The 20,101-nt window shown below is 44.8% G+C and overlaps 3 protein-coding genes and 1 long non-coding RNA gene across 7 annotated transcripts; 3 read left to right on the plus strand and 1 right to left on the minus strand.

Annotated features, from left to right (window-relative positions):
• Positions 1 to 54: 54 nt before the first annotated feature.
• Positions 55 to 11,136, minus strand: mud (mushroom body defect). Of its 4 annotated transcripts, XM_017254519.3 has the most exons (12): positions 11,094 to 11,136; positions 10,596 to 10,687; positions 10,354 to 10,540; positions 9,613 to 10,293; positions 9,445 to 9,545; positions 9,250 to 9,357; positions 4,490 to 9,175; positions 3,275 to 3,370; positions 2,890 to 3,209; positions 2,730 to 2,829; positions 2,066 to 2,344; positions 55 to 1,758 (listed from the first exon to the last, which is right to left on the minus strand). In XM_017254519.3, the coding sequence occupies exons 2-12, from the start codon at positions 10,632 to 10,634 to the stop codon at positions 430 to 432; spliced, it is 7,926 nt and encodes a 2,641-aa protein (XP_017110008.2). In that variant the 5' UTR covers positions 10,635 to 10,687; positions 11,094 to 11,136; the 3' UTR covers positions 55 to 429. The 4 variants fall into 4 exon arrangements, with proteins under 4 accessions (XP_017110008.2, XP_070139090.1, XP_070139089.1 ...); XM_070282989.1 differs by lacking the exon at positions 11,094 to 11,136 and having other exon boundaries at positions 55 to 327; positions 10,596 to 10,920; XM_070282990.1 differs by lacking the exons at positions 55 to 1,758; positions 2,066 to 2,344; positions 2,730 to 2,829; positions 11,094 to 11,136 and adding an exon at positions 4,049 to 4,085 and having other exon boundaries at positions 3,070 to 3,209; positions 10,596 to 10,922.
• Positions 11,137 to 11,535: 399 nt separating this feature from the next.
• On the plus strand, positions 11,536 to 12,233 carry LOC138927743 (uncharacterized). The gene is made up of 3 exons (XR_011444206.1): positions 11,536 to 11,839; positions 11,964 to 12,032; positions 12,100 to 12,233. It is a non-coding gene; the product is annotated as an uncharacterized lncRNA (long non-coding RNA).
• Positions 12,234 to 12,537: 304 nt separating this feature from the next.
• On the plus strand, positions 12,538 to 16,028 carry LOC108134268 (uncharacterized). The gene is made up of 4 exons (XM_017254515.3): positions 12,538 to 13,123; positions 14,762 to 14,813; positions 15,184 to 15,329; positions 15,393 to 16,028. Exons 1-4 carry the CDS (start codon positions 12,887 to 12,889, stop codon positions 15,936 to 15,938), a joined length of 981 nt encoding a protein of 326 aa, XP_017110004.2. The 5' UTR covers positions 12,538 to 12,886; the 3' UTR covers positions 15,939 to 16,028.
• A 1,251-nt stretch (positions 16,029 to 17,279) lies between these two features.
• Positions 17,280 to 19,401, plus strand: CtsB (Cathepsin B). Its single transcript, XM_017254526.3, has 4 exons — positions 17,280 to 17,665; positions 17,892 to 18,149; positions 18,499 to 18,666; positions 18,755 to 19,401. The coding sequence occupies exons 1-4, from the start codon at positions 17,540 to 17,542 to the stop codon at positions 19,229 to 19,231; spliced, it is 1,029 nt and encodes a 342-aa protein (XP_017110015.2). The 5' UTR covers positions 17,280 to 17,539; the 3' UTR covers positions 19,232 to 19,401.
• The last annotated feature ends 700 nt before the right edge of the window (positions 19,402 to 20,101 follow it).

Consider the following 20,101-nt stretch of genomic DNA (forward strand, 5'->3'; position numbering starts at 1 on the left):
TTCAAAAATTTGAATTTTAAAATATTCCACCCAAAAAAAAATTAAATATATCAGTTTTAAGTACATATATTTACACAAGTTTATTATCTGTTTTAATTTTTAGCCCTTATGCTCTTCACTTGCAATCGGGCACAAAAATAGTTTCATACATTTAAACAAAAAAAAAAAAGGTCGGATTTCGATGTTAGTTAATTTTAATTTATTCCGGTAGGAATACGGTTTTGAGGTCCAGTTGCTGTACAAGAATTGGGGGATACTACTACTCGTCTGGAGGCGTCTCTACTTGCGCTTGAACATGTTGCTGAGTCGTCGCTTTGGAGGTGAATTCTGTAAATTCGAAACAAAAACAACAAAAAATATCGATTGGAACAATAAAGGAACACTTAAAATCTATGTGAGATGATCCTGGAATTGGCTTGATTGGAGAAACTATTGACGTCCCGGCATGATGACCATGAGAAGAACCATTCCCGCCAGCAGAGCGGTCAACGTCAGCACTATCCTGTCCGCTAGATGCGAGCAAAGGACAACAATCGACAGGAGGGCCACGATCATGACCAGCCGCTCACCGAGACCCAGCTGGCCTAAGAAACGCCAGCACTGATCCCGCAGCGAATGGTCGCGAACCGGCCGCATCCTTGAGTCTGTCCTCTGGACGTACGTAACGTTGACATGTGGTAGGGGCTGCACGTGGAAGCTGCTCAGCGAAAAGACGGTGCGAGAGGAGACAGCACTGGCAGCACTCATGGTACTAGCGACACTCAGGGTACTCGCGGCACTGGCAACACTAGCTCCTCCACTAGTCACGTTCGTCTGGGTGGTGGAGCAGCTCGCTTCCGTGACATTGCTGCTGCTTCTGGACAGGATTGGCACCTCCAACACCTGATCGTTGTACACCAGAGGCTCCAGCTGGAAAGGCGCCGTGGAGGCCGTGTCTTTGCAGAGCTGCTCAAAGAGACCAGGTGATTTGTCCTCCGAGAAGCTCTGCCAGCCGGCCTGATTCTCCATTTCGAACTGTTGCCTCAGTTGCCAGGTTGCGCTACGGTCTTGACTTTGGTCCACTTGGTTCTTCACCCTCTCGGCAGTGTCCACGAGGAAAGTAGTTGCCACCGGTGGCGGACTCTTGTCCACAACCTGTGGTGACTGCTCCTCGTTCCGGTTGTGCAGGCTGTAGTTGTTATTGTCCCCGGACTTGACCACCGAGTAGGTGAGATTCCCGGAGAGGCGAACATTTTCCAAGTGGCGTCCCTGGTCGAAACGTCCTATCCGATCCTGGCGCAGTTTGCGGCGTTGCTGCATCATCTTCCCAGCCATGGAAGACGTGCTTATCTTGGTCCCACCGGCCGGACGGGATTTGGCAAAGATATTGCCGTGCAGGCACAAGGATACACGACCCTTACGCCGCTGGGCTGGCACGTGTCCGGTGATCCGGCGGGTGTGACCCTTGGTGATGGCAAACAACGCACCATTCGACAAATGCGGCGTGCCCTGATCGTCATGGCCTGCCTCAGGCTGCTCCACCACTGACTCTGGCATTTCGACCGTATCCAGCTGCTCTGCCAACTCGACCGCATCCTCGTCCTGGTCGGCGTCTTCGGCTGTGGTGGTTGCCGCATCACTGACGCGGATCAGACGCTGCTGATCGTAGTAGGAGCGACTCTTGCGCGGCGTCGATGTACAAAAGACACCATCCACCTGACGCTGGAGCCGACGGCGCTGCATTCCGGTCAGCAGATTCGACCGCTTGCGACGCGGCAGCTGTTGGATAAACAGGTTGCCAGGAGGCTGGACTCGTTACTGACTGATCTGTCGTGCTAGACATGACAAGGACGGACATGGACATGGAAACACTGGACATCACTAAGCGACAATGGCACTGTATCATTGGTATAGTACCGAATTAGAGCGAGACCATTGTATATATCTGTCCTGCTCTAATTCGTGACTATACCTTCCGTCCAGTGCCAGTTGGACATAAGCATTCTACAACCATATAGCCAAAAAACACAAACTCACAAGACTACTACACAAACCAGAGCAGCCCCCGGAAGGACCCTGGACTTACCTCGTCCCGTGGCAGGCCGCTGCTGCCGACGCTGAAACGCGAGGATAGGAACTTGAAACGTGCCGGTGTCTTGGAAGAGCCATTGTTGTGGTCGCTACATTCGCGCAGAATCTCACGCGGTGGCTCCGAACTGCCAAAGGACAGGCGGCCGCCATGCTTGCTGGGTGTCGGTGGTCCTGGTCGCTTATAATGGGTACCCATCGATTTTTTGCGTGTGCCATGACTCGTGGAGGAGCTCAGCAGGGCGCTCATGCTATCGTCCAAGCTGTGCGGTCCGTCCTACAAATAAAACAAGGATTAGTTGTGTGTAGGATGGGGGATATGGCTACAAAACTCAGAGAGATTAGTAGACACTCAAACGACATCAACATCAACATCAACAACAAGAACATGGACATGGACATGGAACACGGAAGACTGGACAAGAGCTCACTCGGTGCTTAAAATATGTACGATTAAGAATTCTGGATGGTGGATGGGATGATACGGAGGAGCAGTAGCTACTGGCTACTGGCTACTGGCGGCGTCTGTGCCACATGCGAGCCAGTTGCGCCCGAGCTGCTGCCGCTTGTCCTTTCAGGGGAGTACCACCGCCCATTGTCCTGCTCTTGTTGCTGCTGCTGGTGGTGGTGCTGGTACTGGGTGCTGGTCCTTTGGAGCTTACTTTGAAATCTTCGTCATGGCTGCTTAGATCGTACTGGGCTGCATAAGCGCTCTTCAGATGCGGCGGCTGCAGGGAGTTGCGATAGTTCAGCTCCTCGGCTCTGCGAAAGTACAATTTTAGCTTCAAGTTCCCAGGGGATTCCCATGGATATTCCACTTACGTGATCACATCTGGTACACGGCCCAACTTGAGATCGGTTAGGTAGGTGTTGTTGAAGACCTCGCCCTCCTCATCCTCCATGGCCAGGTTCGATGACGGGGCAGTGGGTCGCTTGAATGGCTGCCAGTCGTCGTTGCTCGCCGCGGAGCTGATGGAAGCGGTCGGTGGTATGGGTTTCTGTGGCTCGGGACCAGGCTGCATCTGTAGGTGTCTCAGTTTGGTGGTGGTGATGGCATGTTGTTTCTGTTGTTCCAGAATCTTCTCGTTAAGTCGTACAATTTGATTCGATAGTTTTCGTGTATGTTCCTCATATTTTACATTCTACAAAAAGGTTTCAAGGGATTAGTTATCGACCTTTGATGGAAGGATCTCCTCCTAATCCTTACCTGCGCTGTGAGAGCCTCCAGCTCCGCCTTAGTTCCGGCCGCATCCCTTTCCTGCTTTTCCTTCATTCGAGTCACTTCCGCGGTGTATAGGGATCGCTGTGGTTTAGTTGTAGTGTTTTAGGTTTAAGTGGGTGTTTGGGGTGTTGGGGTTTGTGGGTGGTGGTGGTGGTTGGTATTGGGAGCAACAGAAAAGGACAGCAAATACAAATGAAGAGCAAAACGCAAACGGAACAATATATTTCCAAAACAAAAAAAACAAAAAAAAAATTTAACATCTTAGATTTAACATACGATTTAAAATCAACGTACGAATAACTATAACCATTAAGCTACTATATATATATATACATAACTCTCTATATACGAGGATAGGATCTGAGGATCAGAACTGACTGGGATTGCGGTAGTGCAGGGTCAGATCCACGTCATTGTGATAGAGGATCATGTGAACGATCCCCATGATCACCGCCTGGGTGCCGGCCAGAAACAGAACCCGTCGCGTGCAATTGCAGCTTCTATCCCGGTTACACCTTGCCGCATGATCATCACGGGCCCGGGTATGGGTATGGGTACGGGTCTGGGTCTTGGTCTGGCTGGCCGACTGGACCAGGCTGGTGATCTGGTTCTGGGTCTGGACGTGGGTATGACCCGCCGCTACCGCCACCCCCGACAGGGACTCGAAAAGAGAGAGTGTGGTGGCTGGTGAGGCGATCGCTACCATTGCATTCGCTGTCCCATCTGTGCTGCCGACGCCGTCACCGCCGATGATCATACCGCGACAGTTGGGATTCACCGACAAAATCGTCTGGGACTGTGGAATGCGTTAAAGAGAGATGGTGGTGGTGTTGGTTGTGATAGGATTGTGGTGGATGGGGATGGTTGGTGAGGAGGAGGAGGAGGAAGAAACAAAAATGTTTTCTTTAATCCATGATGCGATAGACAATTCTAATAGTTGGAGGTGGGAGGATGGTAGGAGGAGCTAATAGCCATGCAAGCAACCTCTTTGGATCATGTTAGTAGTGTGCTATGGACATGCAACATGCAAGATGCAAAACAGCCATTCCCCATCCGTGATATGCTCGTACTGGCTCCTTAGTGAGCCATTAGGAGCATAAGGACGGATAGGAATGGCAGTCTGGCGACACAATGCCACCTCTGGATTAGACAATTAAGGACCCTCCTCGCCCAGCAAGGAACAGAATAACGACGACTTACCATTTTGTTCTTCATCTTATCCAGTTTTCCCTCCATCTCCAGACGTTGATCCTTGATCTTCTGCTCGAACCGCTGGTTTTCTTCCTTGGACTCCCGGTACTTGGCCTGCAGAATCTGGCAGTCCAACTTGAGCTTGTCGTACTGCGCCTGGCTGTGCCGCAGCAGGTCACCCTGGCACTGGGAATCGGCATCCGCCGGCGGGGCATCCGACATGGTGTAGGTGGCGCCCAGATCGGTGGTAACGGCTGTTGCCTGGTTCTGGCTGTTGCTGGCCAGCTGACGTTCCAGCTCCTCTGCACGGCCCATGTAGCGTTGGGCGCGTTCGGTCAACTCGGCCTGCTCCTGCTCGTAATCGCGGATCTTCTCCTCCAGCTCGTACAACTGGGCCTCGTGGACTAGACGATGGCCATCAAGCTCCTGATGGACTTCGGCCAACTTCTCCTGGAGCTTCACCAGCTCCTCTCGCTCGCGGCTGCGCTCCTGCTGGACCTTCTCGATGTTCTGGTGCAGGCCGACAATCTCATCCGCCTGCTTGGCGAGGTTCTGGCGGCACTGCTCGATCTCCGAGTTCAGGCCACCAATCTCCAGGCTGAGGCGCACCTTCTCCTGCTCGGCATCCGCCAGCTGGGCGTGCAGGTGGCACATCTCGCGCTCCCGGGACTCGCGCATGGACTCCAGCTTGGTGATGCGCTCGTGGGCGGCGGCTCGTTCCGTTTCGGTCTGGACGCGTTGCTTCTCCAGTTGCTCCAACCGATCCTCAAGTGTGGCCAGCGACACTTGATACTCGCCAACTCGTTGCTCCATCAAGCTTAGCTCCTGCTGCACGGCCTCCTTGTCGCGCTGCAACTGTTCGATCGCCGAAGACTGCTCCTCCAGGGCGGTACGCGCCTGTCTGAGCTCCTCCTGCAGCCGGCCAGCCTCCGACTGATACTCGCCCATGGCGGCCGAGTCCTTCTCGAAGCGCTGCGTCTGCGCGGTGAGCTGAGACCGGAGCCGGCGCACCTCCTGCTCCTGCTTGCGCAGATCGGCTTTCAGCTGGCTAGAGTTGAGGAGCTCCTCCTCCAGCTGTCGTTTCGCGAGGCGTAGCTGCTCCTCGTAACCCTCGCTGACCTCCTGGAGAATCTGCTCAACCTGAGTCTTCATCTCTGCCACCTGGTTTATCTGCTCCAAGACACCCTGCTGGGCATCCTTCAGCTGAAGGTTCAGCTGCTTGTTCTCCTGCGTGCGCTTGACCTTCTCACTCTCCTTCTGTGCCTCGAGCTCCTGCATCAGCCGGTTCTTGGTGGCTTCAAAGCGGCTATGGGAATCGGCCAGTTCCTTCTTAATCTTAACGAGCTCCTCCTGCTTCAAGCTCCTGTCTTCCTCGAACCGGATCTGAGCCTGACTCAGTTGCTCTTTGAGTTCCTTGATCTCATCTTGAGCTTGTTGGTACTCCTGGTTTTTGGCGTCCACCACCTGGCTGTGTGCTTTTTGCAGATGCTCCTTGGTGGCTTCAAAGCGGCTATGGGTTTCGGCCAGTTCCTGCTTGATTTTTACGAGCTCCTCCTGCTTCGCGCTCCTATCGTCCTCGAACCGGATTTGAGCCTGGCTCAGTTGCTCTTTGAGTTCCTTGATCTCGTCCTGAGCTTGTTGGTACTCCCGGTTTTTGGCTTCCAGATGCTCCTTGGTGGCTTCAAAGCGGTTATGGATTTCAGCCAGTTCCTGCTTGACCTTGACTAGCTCCTCGTGCTTCAAGATCATCTCTTCCTCGAACTGGATCTGAGCCTGGCTCAGTTGCTCTTTGAGTATCTCTATCTTGTCCTGAGCTTTTTGGTCCCGCTCCATGGCTTCCACCACCTGGAGGTGTGCTTGTTGCAGATGCTCCTTGAGCTTGTATCTCTCTTCCTTGGCCTGGTCCTTGGCTTGAGCCAGGGCCTCTTTGAGAGCCTTGATTTCCCGGTTTTGGTTGTCCTTCTGGTCTTTTCCTTCCTGGGTTTTTTTATACAGCGTTTCCAGTTCCTCTTTCAAGCGGTCGACCTCTTTCCGGCCCAGATCCTCCTTTTGCTTGGAGCTCTCGAGTTCCACCTTGGAGATGGCCAGCTCATCCTCCAATGTCTTGGCAACTTTCTGAGATTTCATGGTCTCCTCGCGGGCCTCTTGCAAGGCTGCCTTAAGGTTTTCGATGTCTTCCTTCAGGGTAGCCTGCTCTTTGTCTGCCTGAATCCTCGAGTTCTCCATAGCCTTTAAAGCGGCATTGATTTCGTTCTGCGCCTCTTGCAACTTTGTCTTCAACTGGTCGATCTCCGTCTGGGCCTCACGCTTGTCCCGGATCTGATCCTGCTCTAGTTTCTTCAGCTGGTCATCTATTTCCTGTCGTTCTGCCCTCAACTGGTCATTGGCCGCCATCATCTGGTTATGATCCGACGTCATTTTAGCCAACTCCCGATTGGTTTGGGCCAAGTCATCCTCGAGTCTTTGGTTCTGCCTCTCTAACTGTTGAATGGATCTGGCACAGTCGTCCTTCAGGGCCCTGATCTCATCCGAATGGCTCGCATGCAGGATGGAGATCTGCCTCTCCTGTTGCGTTCGCATTTCAATCTGCTCCGAGAGTTGGCGATCCCGGTCGGACAGTTCCTGTAACTGCTGCAACACCATCGCTTGCTCGGCGTCTGCCTTAACCACCGCCGCCGATAGCCGACCATTCAACTCCTCAGCCAGGGCCTTAAGAGTATTATGATGTTTCTCCTCATTCTCCGATATCTCTCTCTGCAGTTCTTCCATGACAGTCTTGAACTTAAGGTTGTGCAGCTCCTCTTGCTTGGTCATCTTAGTTTCCGCTATCATAGCCTCCAAGCTCACGGAATTCTCAAGGTCAACGATGCGCTGAGACATCACTTGATTGGACGCCTCCAGCTGAGACATCTTGAGCTTGCTGGTATTGAGGGACTCCTCCATGTCGGAGTGCAGGAGCTGTAACTTGGAATAGTCATTGCTGAGCTTCTCGTTAACCTCCTCGAGATTTTGAATTGTTTCGTTCTGGCGCTTCACGATGTGCGCGTTGGGATCGGCGGCGATTTGGTCGTTTAATTTCTGCACCTCCTCCTTCAGGACTACGGCTTCCGCCTCCAGGATCTGCCGAAGGTCATCCATCTTCTGCATCTTATCGAGGCAATCTTGAAGGAGATTCTCCGACGACGAGTCTACATCCAATCGCGACTTCAGGGCAGCCAAGACCTCCTCATCCGGCACAATGGCCCTGGCCAGCTTTGCCTCTGCCTCGGCCACTTCCTGCTGCTTCTGCTGCAAGGAGGAGCGCAGCTCCAGGTTCTTTATCGTGAAATTTTTATGCACCTCATCGAGCTGCTTCTCCAGAGCTGCTAGCTTATCGATCACAGCGATGTGCTTCAAGTTCAGGGCGACGTGATCCTTGTTGAGAGCATCGCGCTCCGCGGTCAGAATGGCATGTTTCTGGTTTAGAGTAGCTAACTCCTCCACGACTGAGTCGTGCTTCTCCTTAAGACCAGCCTGCTCCTCCAACGCAGCGGAATACTTCTCCTTTATAGCGACATGCTCTTCCATCACAACAGAGTACTTCGCCTCTAAAGCTTCGTACTTTTCGATTTCTGTGGCTTGCCGTTTGATCAGATCGGCATTCTCCGCCCGAATGCTGCGATCCATCTCTTCCAATTGCTCTGCCAAGTTAGTGATTCGCTCCTGGCCTTGGAGATTCGCCAATTTCAGAGTTTCGTTCTCTTTCATCAAGCGGTTCCTGGTCTCGATCACCTCTTCGATGCGGGCCAGAGTACGGTCCCAGTCATCAGTATCCTGATGCTGCTTCCTGCCCTCGAGCAGCTCCTGGCAATCGCTGTACCTTTGCCGGACAACATCATGCTTCAAATTGAGAATTTCAGCCCGATCGATTAGCTCTTTGTTCCTGTCGCAAACATTCTTGATGTTGTCGCCGAGCTGAGCTATCTGGACCTCCTTCTCGTCCAACTGCTTCGATATCGTCCCAAGGTGGGTGTCCGACGCCGCCAGCTTATCCCTGAGCTGCTTTTCGCGACTTACCATAGACTGGTGGCAGTTTTGCAAATCTATGTTCTGTTCTTGGAGCTTCATCATTTCGGATTTTTGCTTTTCCAAATCTAGACCCATGACCTGGCTGCTCTCGAATAGTCTATCATACATGATCTTTTGCTCTTCGTACTGCTCCTTCATGTCTTTGACCGTGGCGAGTTGCTCTTCATAGGCAGATTCCATAATCATGAAGGCGTTTCGAAGGCGCAAAGTCAAGGAGTCGTCGGGCTGGACCTCAGGCAGGGAGAACTTTTGGAGAGTCCCCTCCACTTCCTGGCTTAGCTGTTGGAGGGATTTCTGCATCTTAAGGAGCTCTTCTTTAAGCTCAGAATTCTCCAGCTCCCTTTCTCGCAGCTGCTTGTCGATCACGGAACTGGCCAGGTTTTCCGGTGTGGTGTTCGGCGATAGTGAACAATCTAACAGGTCTGAGGAAGCGTTGAGAACTTCACGGCGATTGTGTAGCTCGTCACGGGCCTCCTGAAGACACAGCTCCAGTTCCTGCTTGTCCCGCTGCATTAAACGGATCGCAACGTCCTTCGCTTCCAGCATCATGTTGGTCTCCTCCGACCGCAACTCTAGTTCCCGGATTCGATTCATGCAAACAACAACTTGCTCGGATGCCACTTTCAGCTAATCGTTCAGAGAATATTATTATTAGAATAGTATTTTATCCTGAACTTGATTGAAATGTGTGGCTAGCCTACCTTGTCTTCCACATCGGCCTTTTCAGTTTCCAAATCCTGCAGCTTATCCTCTGTGCCCGCTATAATGCCCTCCAACTGGTTGATCTCCTTCATCAGGCTACGCTTCATCTGAAATTCAGGTAAGATTTTATTGGTTTATGATTCCATCTACCTGTCAGTGCCCGCCATATGGCGGTGTCCCTGGTGTCTACCTACATTATCGAATTCGTTGGGCACATAGTTCTTTATGTCGCCATCCTCCTCATCGCGTTTATCTGCCTTTAGCTTGGCCAGCTGGCACTTTTTCACTGTATTCTCTGCGGAAGCGGAAAAACCCATAGATTCGCGGATTAGAACTCGAGGATGTAATCGTTTCTTCCTTACCTTTGGTTAGTGCGTTAATGAGGTGCTCATTTGCCAGGATCTGTTCCTCGAGAACATTTTTTTCATAGCGCTCGGTCTCTAGCTGGGCACGTAGTCCCAGTAGTTCCTTTGTCCGTTGCTCCAGGAGCTCCGTTTTGGGAGTGGGCGGAGCCTGCATTTCCGCACTATCACCGCTATTTGCTAGTACTTGGGCACGGTCGCCCCACTTCTGCTCCCGATGCAACGGAGTACTCGCCGGCGGTCCTGGCGAGTCTGCTGTGGACTGAATCTCGACCGCATCAGTGTGCGGATCATCTGAGTGCTCCTCATCGCTGCCATTGCTGTTGGGACTCATCGAGTTGGATGTGGAACGACGCGGTCGCGCACGCGGTGTACTGTCCGGATTACCGCCTCCGCTCGTTACTTCCGAGGACATCGTCGGCGTACGCACCACACATGCCATGTTCGCTATGGCTTGTCGCAAACACTCGCGGTTTAGCTGTGGTTTGGCCACCGCTTGTTGGAAAAAGGAGGCCACGAATGCCTGTGTGACATCGGGTAGCTTCTTGCAGATTGAGTGAAAGAAATCGCATGGTTGCTTCACGCAGGTGTAGTGGAGCAGCAGAGTATAGACATAAATAAAGTCAGAACCGACTACGTGACCATAGTTGTCCAGATGTAGGGTGAATTCTGGATAGGTTTCTGCAGGAGGTACAAGAGTCCTTTATAGGGGCGTATCAGAGAAAGATTCCGTTTACTTACCTTTGATGAAATCTTGGAGTGTAGATGGTTTATGCTCCAGCTGGGCCTGCAGTGCCTGGGCTTCTCCGGTCTCGGTCTCGGTCTCGCTCTCGGTCTCGGCATGTTGAATATAGACCTTGTAAAACCCCTCAAGATCCGTTTGCTCCAGAGTTATAAATGATTCTTCTATAAACTTGCATTCCGTGACCTGACGGGCGCAATATATTAGTTTCTTGACCGGATTACCTATCCACCGTACTTACCCACTGCAGCAGAATTTTTTTCCATGTTCTCATGTCCATGGCTGAGTCTCGGATAACTGTTGTTTCGGTTGGTGGAGGTAATGAAAAGTTTGCTGATGGATCGCAGATCGCAGGCGAAAAAAAAAATTAAACAAAAAAAAAAAAACCAAGTGACAACTATGACTATGATTTTGACACGAACTAAACGGATACGCGGATAACTATTAAATGATACGTTTTTAAAACTGGAACATACGAAATCTTTTCTTCTACAACGCGTCGTTCAATTTAAATACCGACACAGACGCTAAAACTCCAAGCAAAACGACGCGGGCAGGTAGTGTGACCACATAACCGCGATTATTCGCGGAAAACTATTGAAATCCCTGAAGAACTATCGATAACTTTTAAATATTTTTCGTTCATTATTATCATCATTATTACCATTATAATTATCATCATTATTATAAGATTTAAATCATGATACAATTATTATAATACCAATTATTAATAACTTACCAAGTAATAGAAATAAAACGAAATCAATTGAAATCTCAGGACTATCGATAGCTTTTAAATACTTTTCACACCTAATTATCATCATTATTACCATTATAATTATCATTATTATTATTATATTTAACTTACCAAGTATTAGCAAGAAAATCGTTATATATGGTTAAAAATCGCAAACGCTTTTTGATAAATATTAGAATTACACGAATTTATTTTTCGTTCTTGCGGCTTTTAGATGCTTCGAGATGTTTCCACGCTTTTTTGATAAATTTTAGAATTAGACGAATTTTTTTTTTTTTTGCTTATTCAGCTTTTGATGCTTTCAATGCGACAGTTGATAGTCAACTAACGATTCAGATATTCTGACTGCCTGACAGTGAAAGAAAAGCACTTTCCACAGCTACTAGATGAAAAATAATTGAAGCTTAAATTTGTGTGCCAACTTTTCAGAAATGGCCGTCCTCAAAAGAAAGTCAATTAGCCAAATTTTCCAAAATGGTGGTCCTCAAAAATAAGTCAATCTTGAACACTTTATAGGCCGCAAAGTACTTTTCCGATTTGTGTCACTGTCTGAGGAATATGCAAATCGACTAACAACTTGCCGAACAAACAAAAAATCACCGATATGATCCACGAAATTTTCACTCAAACGACAAAAAAAATGACGCGGGCAGGTAGTGTGGACAAACGACCAAACAAGTGTGACCAATTATCCGCGAAAGGCTATTGAACTATCAGAAGAACTATCGGTAACTTTTCATTATTTTTCATTAATTATTATTATAATTATTATTACCATTATACTTATCATCATTGTTACTAAATTTAACTTACCAAATGTTAAAAATAAAACGATGTAAATGCACTTTTCAGAGCTACTAAATCAAAAATAATAAAGCTTAAATTCGCGTGCCAACTTTTCCAAAATGGCCGTCCTCAAAAGTAAGTCAATAAGGAAACTTTTCCAAAATGGCCGTTCTCAAAAATAAGTCAATCTTTAACACTTTAGAGGCCGCAAAGCACTTTTCCGATTTCTATGAGTGTCTGAGGAATATGCAAATCGATTATGAACTTGCCGAACAAACAAAAAATCACCGATATGATCCACGAAATTTTCACTCAAACGTCGAAAAAAATCACGCGGGCAGGTAGTGTGAACAAACGACCAAACAAGTGTGACCTAAGAACTATCGATAAATTTTGAATTTTTCGTTCGATATATCCTTTTATTATTGTTTATTTATTATATATTACTTATAATTAAAATGATAATGATTAAAAGTAACACGTTTTAAATGGCAAAATTATGATACAATTAATATATCATGGGCAAAATATAACAAACGCTTTTTTATAAATAAAATAAGGTTATGTTCTTAACACTTTATTTACACACTTTTAACACTGATTTCTGTCAGTGTGTGTGGAATATGCAAGCCGATATATGAACTTGGCGTACAAACAAAAAATCACCCAGATGATCCACGAAATATTTACTGCAGTGTAAATAAACAATGCGTCGCTCCGTTGTATTGTTTTTGGATTCCAATTATTTTCTCCCGAATACTTAACAACAAATGCTCTCGGCCACAGAAAATGCCGAACGAAGCCCCAACGATAAACACACTGTTACCATTTCGCTACTCATTCGATCCCTGATCGCTGACTCGTCGTCACAATATCCACACCATTCCATATTCGCAAGTTTTTTGAAAATTCGCAAGAATTTTCCAAACTCTCCTTTTGGACGGAATCGTGTTCCATCGAATCGAACTCGCCTCAAATAAAAATCTGCAATGGCCGCTTCCGTCCCGAAACGTTATCCCCCGGAACCCAAATCACCCACGACCGTGCCACGAATAACGGTTACGCGTAATCCCTCAGGGATCCATGCGGCGGCTACAGCCGGGGCACCGGTCCCAAAGTCACCGGACGGACTGACCTCGCTGATGGCCAGGAAAAGCATCACATCCATGTCCGAGGAGGAGATTATTCAGGAGAATCTAAACGAGATCCTGGACCTCAAATCGCGAGTGAGTTTCTGGTGATTAGTGAATTATATTTTTTTTTAGTGCATTTGGATTACCTGTGACAATATTTAAATCTGAAAGCCTGGAAAATATGCTAAATCTTATTTCAAAACTAATAAAAGATGGATTACAAAATTATATAAAATACTTACAAATTTAGAAACATTTTTTATATTTATAAAAAACTGTCTTAAGTTAAAGACTTCATTCTTGAAAGATACATGTATGTAAGCCTGAAATCATACATTTTCCTTTTTTTTTAATTTTATTTTGATTTTCAGTAACCTTTAAGGATTACGAATAAATATTTTAAATTAAAACGCAATATTTCGAAATTTTCTAATAAATTGCAATAAGGTTTGTTAATTTTTAAGATTTTTCAAAACTACAAGTACAGGTAATGTTAAAATTTTCAATAAGCCCATAAATCTCATAAATGGGAAAAAATTATACACTTATATTTTAATTGTTTCAAAAACATTTCCTTATGGTTTTTTTTTTTTCAAAAATAAACACTCTTAAAATACTACCTTTTATTTTCATTCTTTGGAAACTGCATTCGAACATGTGCTTATTTGATTTTAAAGATCATAGATACTTTCTGTTTTTGTGGCTTGAGTCATCAGAAACACCTTGAGTTGATTTACGGGCACGTCATTCCGGCTCCTACGGACTCCGGCCGTAATTTTGCAGTACGACTACGGGTACGACGCCATCGATTCCGACGCCGTCATTACCAGAAGTTCGCCAATGTGTCAGAAATTAAAACCCAAAAAGCTTTAGATCTTTTGCAAATACAGTGGCTATTCCATAGGGATTAAAAATAATCTTATGGAATTCTTGAACAAAAGAGTATATTTGTTTTAAACTTTAAACATTAAAGACCTGAGTATTTATGTTTAACTTATGAAACATACCCCTTCCTCTAACTGAAAATTTATTTTTAAATAAACAAATTTGTTATATTACAATTTATGAAAAAATTCCTAGCCATATGCTAGTTTAATTTAATTAAAATGTTTTTTTTTTTCTAAAGCCATAAATCTTGAGTGCCTGAATACAATACATTATTTCCCTAAATTCCAATCAAATTCCTGAACAATTGTTTTATTAAATCCCTCTATTCAACACAAGTACTTTATTTATAAAGTACTTTTAAATCAGTGAGATTTATGGAGTACCAGGAAAATATATGGACTGTTTAGAAATATTTAGCCAGCATATGATTTTTGAATTAATATATTTAAAATTCTGGAAATTCCCTTTCGGAATTTCACTTAAAGTGGTTTTATGTTTATGTATTCGATCCAATGGAATGCAATAAATCAATATGATCGAAGTAAAACGCATTTCTAAGAATTCAAATGGGTTTTCTTCTCTTTTTTTTTTTTTGTGTGTCTAGTGAGTCTGATATCTACTGTAGGATATGTATTTCTCTTGGATTTTATCGTCTATATGGAAAACGCGGGATTTGTAAACAAAGTTTTTATGGCATCACATACAAAACACAAAATAAGAGAGAGAGAAAAACCAACAGCCCTGAAATTTAAGCAAATAGCACCTAGACATGGACATGACTCAGTTAATGTCACAATTCCCTGATTAATTTGTCCTTTTTATTTTTTTTTTTTTGTATTTCAGGAGGAACGAAAAGCCAACGGACGTCTGGTGGCCGTCATTGTCTGTTTTCTAGGTAAATAAAAACTATAAAATATAATAGTAACAAATACTAGAAATTGTTTCATCTGAAAAGCAGATGGCAACCAAACAATTTCCTGTACTTTTGTGGTGGGAATTCCTGAGCTTTTTTTGTTTAGAAACTAAAAGTGTCGGGTGGAAATGAAATTACTTCTAATTACAATTAATTATATCACGAGGTTTAGTTTAAACTTATTTTTTGAACTCTAATGAGTTATGCCAAGATTTAGATTTGTCTCGAAGGACCAAAATATTATAGATAGCTTAGACATTAAACGTTATCTTGGCCATAAATTTCATAAAATATTTTAATAATAATAATATTATATTATAATACAATCTTAATGATATATTTCTCTTTACAGTCCTATTCCTAGCTGTTTATCATGCCTGCGTCCGAAAAACGGAAAACTCCTTGGCGGGCGTCTTGGTTCCGGCGGGGATTATGCTCTCGTATGGAGCCTGGGTGGTGGTCCTGGCCAAAAGGGATAAACACAGAAGAGCCATGTTTGTAAGTTCTATTAAATCTAATAGTCCTTTTAAAGTTAAAGCTCAGAGATCGTTTTTTTTCCAGGAACGTCACATTGAGGAAGTGACTCTTAAGAACAAGACAGAGCTGGAGGAGAAGCATGCCAGGCATGCAAACAAGGCAGCAGCAACTAGTCACTCTGGAAGTGGACACTCCGGTAGTGGACACTCCGGTAGTAGTCATTCCCGCACAGCATCCACGGAGCAGTTAAGTGGCAGTGTCAGTCCCATGAGCACCCTGCACTACGTAAACGAGCTTCTTCCCAACGGTGATCATCGCCGGAAGCAGCGACGCCACCGGCACAAAGACCGCCATCCGGATAAGGATCATCCAGAGCAGCAGCGGCAGCGCCACCACCAAAACAATCCGGATATCGGAGTGCATCGCAGTATCGGAAACAAGAGGCCCAGTATTCGGCAAAAGCTATTCGGTCAGACCATTTCGCACGTAAAACTGGTGGAGGCGCAAAGTGACAGCACGGACAGTAGTCCGGGCATAGTATCCGGACCCCCGTCCAAGCCCCGAACCACCCACACAGTCAGTCTAGCCGATCCCGGCGAGAAACGATCCCAGCGGCTAGCCATGCCATAGATATAAAAAAAAATAATAGGTTCCGATCCGGATCCATTCGAAAGGGCTGGGCTGGTTGGGGGTATGGTTGGTATGGGATGGGATGGGATGGGATGGGATGGGATGGGATGGCCTCGCCTCTGTATCGCGTAAATAAATGTATTATAAAAAATATAAACAGGAAATTCGATTTTATTATTAGACGGCAATCAAAGAAAGGAAACGATCTCCGATCTTCGAATCGAGTCTGCGAAATCAAATTCTAAATACGTGAGAATTGTATTGTGCGTTCAGTGTGGCGCAGATTCCATTTCCCTGCACCGGAAGAAAAATATTTCCAAAAATTATTTCACTAGCAAATCATTCTTTAAACGGACGTGTAGTAGAAACCATTTTTAAACTAAACTAGGAGTGATTTTTTATTCCCAATCGTATTTCATTTTCTTTCCTAACTATCTATAAAACAATATCTAATAAAAACTACATCTTATTATTAGAAACCAACAAGTATTTATTTACTTAAAAGTCTTCAATATTGTTTTGATTTTCTAAACATTTTCACAAAATTTACTTTCCTATCAAAGCTCTCCCTTTTGTTTGAATTTTTGGCCACATAATTGGGGGGAAAATTTTTCAATTTGTATGGGTTTGGAATATATGTACATTCTTGTTTGCACATTTAAGATTTCCATTGTTTGTCTGCATTAATTTGTTCGGTTTTTTTTTTTTTTTTATTTAACGACTAGAACTATTTTCTCGCCGGTCCTGTGTTCGTGCCCCAAGACACGGAGTGGGCGATAATTCGCGGCACATTGTTTTCGGTCATTGGTTATTGTTATTACATTTTAATGGTTTACATGTGGTGTGCCACACTCGGTAGATGGTTTCCGCCCCCTGTTTTCCGGAACGGAACTGCCCTCGGGATTACTGGATAACCGAAATGTTTATATTTTTGGAAAATCACCTGCTACCTGGTTGGAAAAAAACGGTAAAAAATACTATTCCCGGGAGCTTTAAACAAAGTCTTTGCTTAAGGAGTACATAGAATCATTTGGTCTTCAAGCAAAAATCATATCTTGGCCATTATATTCGATCAAGGAAAAGCTTCGACTCTTAACTCTTCGCAAAACTGCATCAAAAGCTGGAAACAAATATTTTTTCGATTTTTTTTTTTTTATCAATTTTCTTTCGGAGACCTCTAAAAAAGTGGGGAAACCCATATTTAATTATAGATCTAAAAATAGAACACGATATCGTACGCGCCATATCGTAAAGAAAAGATATTGGTCTAAATTAATCGATTGTTCTAAATTCCTGAATCGATAGGTCTATCGAACTTTGCCCATCCCTAGTCGATGGCCGCTAATCACTTGGGCTTTGAACGAACGCAAACAATAACAACAAAAAAGATACACCAGACAAAAGAACGTTCAGGGACCGATTTTCCCGCAGTACGAAAACAACGGCGGCCGACTACGTCGGAAAAAGCAATAAATACACAAAACAATAGACCCGCCGCCGACGAGCGACGCGTCATTTCCACCATTTTTTTTTCCGCCTACTAGTGCGTTATTTGTGATTTTGCATTGTCAGCAGTTTATATTTTTTTTTTTAAAGAAAAAATGAAACTGCTTTTGGTGGCCATCGTGGCCTGCCTTCTGGCCATGGGCTACTGCAAGGAGAGGAAAATCTCCATGCTATCCGACGAATTTATTGAGTTGGTCAAAAACAAGACCAAAACATGGGAGGTGAGACGAAACAAGAAAACAAGTGGCGTGAACCATGGGCGTAAAAATCATTCTAAAAAAGGGGGTTTATTTGTTCAACTGCACATCCATATATACTTGTATAGTCATTTAAACAGTCATAATTGTATAGTCATTAAGTCATCAAAATATTTATGCACTTCCCTGCCACCTCTGGATAGATTCTAAAAAAACAAACCTAATAATATTCTCTTTGTTTTTTAAATAGGCTGGACGTAATTTTGATGAAGACGTCTCGGAGGAGTACATCCGTGGCCTGATGGGCGTTCATCCGGATGCCTACAAGTTCGCCTTGCCGGAAAAACAACAAGTCCTGGGCTATCTCTACCAGAAAGTGGATGACATTCCCAAGGAGTTTGATGCCAGGGAAAAGTGGCCCAACTGTCCCACCATCAACGAGATCAGGGATCAGGGATCCTGCGGCTCCTGCTGGGCCTTTGGTGCCGTGGAAGCCATGTCCGATCGGGTAATGCTTGTAGAATATTTTCTTATCAATACTTCTAACTATCTCTTTCTAATTCCATTAAATTTTATATATTTTTTTACTTAGAAAACATTTTAAATTTCTTGGAAAGAACTAGTCACAGATAACAGAACAAAGAATAGCATGAAAATAATGTTATAAGCCTTATGTTATATATATTCTTTTAATTTCAATATTTTTTCTATCCTATTTTATTCGTTTATGTCCATACTTTACCCTTATCTTATCGATTTTGTAGTTAGCCTTTTGTTTGACTCTCGTTTCCAGCTGATTCCCCCTTTGTTTCGTTTGCTAAAATGTCGCAATTGTATTTTTTTTTTTCATTTTCCAGGTGTGCATCCACTCCGGTGGCAATGTTAACTTCCGTTTCTCGGCCGATGATCTGGTGTCCTGCTGCCATACCTGCGGCTTTGGCTGCAATGGTGGATTCCCCGGTGCCGCCTGGAGCTATTGGACCCGCAAGGGCATTGTCAGCGGCGGACGATATGGATCCAAAACGGTTAGAAATACGCCCTTCTAAAAATAATCTGCAAAACCATGTATGAATCATATTTTAAACTGCTTATTTTGTCATATGAATGATTTAGGGTTGCCGTCCCTACGAGATTGCGCCCTGTGAGCACCATGTGAATGGCACCCGTGCTCCTTGCAACCACGACAGCAAGACGCCCAAGTGCCAGCACCAGTGTGAGGCCGGCTACAATGTGGAGTACGCCAAGGACAAGCACTTCGGCTCCAAGTCCTACTCGGTGCGACGCAATGTACGCGACATCCAGGAGGAGATCATGACAAACGGACCCGTGGAGGGAGCCTTCACTGTCTACGAGGATTTGATCCTGTACAAGAGCGGTGTCTACCAGCACGAGCATGGAAAGGAACTGGGCGGCCATGCCATTCGCATCCTGGGCTGGGGTGTATGGGGCAAGGAGGAAGTGCCCTACTGGCTGATTGCCAACTCGTGGAACGACGACTGGGGTGACAAGGGATTCTTCCGCATTCTGCGTGGCGAGGATCATTGCGGCATTGAGAGCGCCATCGCGGCCGGTCTGCCCAAGCTGGTTTAGCCCATCCATTCACTAATATAGCCTTCTGCCGATATATCGACAAACTATAAACCATAACCTATTTTTGTATTTCATTCCGAGCTCAAGCCCACAAGACGATTATTGTAGCTAATGTAAACAGCAACCAAAACCTGATTGATAATAAAGTATTTGAATATGACTGTGGAGAATGTGTGTATATATGTACATATGTGTCTAAAGTTCTAGAGTTCAGTTTGTACAGTTGAGCCTCCTCTACCTCCATATGATATGTTTGCTTTGAAGGCTTTGAATTACATTAATTGAATCAAAACAAAAACACTGCAAAAGCTATATATAGCTTGTCTCCCATGATAATGCTTATTTGCAGGAAATCGTATAAACTACATACTACATATGTATATATATATATGAATTATAAGCTAAGCTGCCTTTGTTTGTTTTTGATTTGCCTTCTCAGCGTAATGGCTTTCGTCTTGATTTGCGAATTGGAATTTGATTATCGCTTTAGTATTTATTTAAATAATCATTATTGACTCAACTGGGGCATATAAAAAAATATTGAAAACCAATACACTCGAACCTTATGTGGAAATAAACTAATTTTATAGAGCATTTTTTATATTTGATAGAAGTTTATTATTTAAATGTAAATATAGTTTATTATTTTAATGTAAAAAAATATTTTAAAAAAGAGATTTGCATACTTTTAGGCCAATTTTAAATAAAATTGAACAGTTTTTCGCATTTCGACATACCACCTTAAAATCCTTATTATTAAGGATTTATTATTAAGGACTCACGAAAAATGGACAAAAAAATCTGAAAAATATTTCGTCTTAGGATTTTGATGCAGAATGGTGGAGAATCGATCTAGAAATCGTTTAAGGT

This window comes from Drosophila bipectinata, chromosome XR, assembly GCF_030179905.1.
Source record: "Drosophila bipectinata strain 14024-0381.07 chromosome XR, DbipHiC1v2, whole genome shotgun sequence".
NCBI lineage: Eukaryota > Metazoa > Arthropoda > Insecta > Diptera > Drosophilidae > Drosophila > Drosophila bipectinata.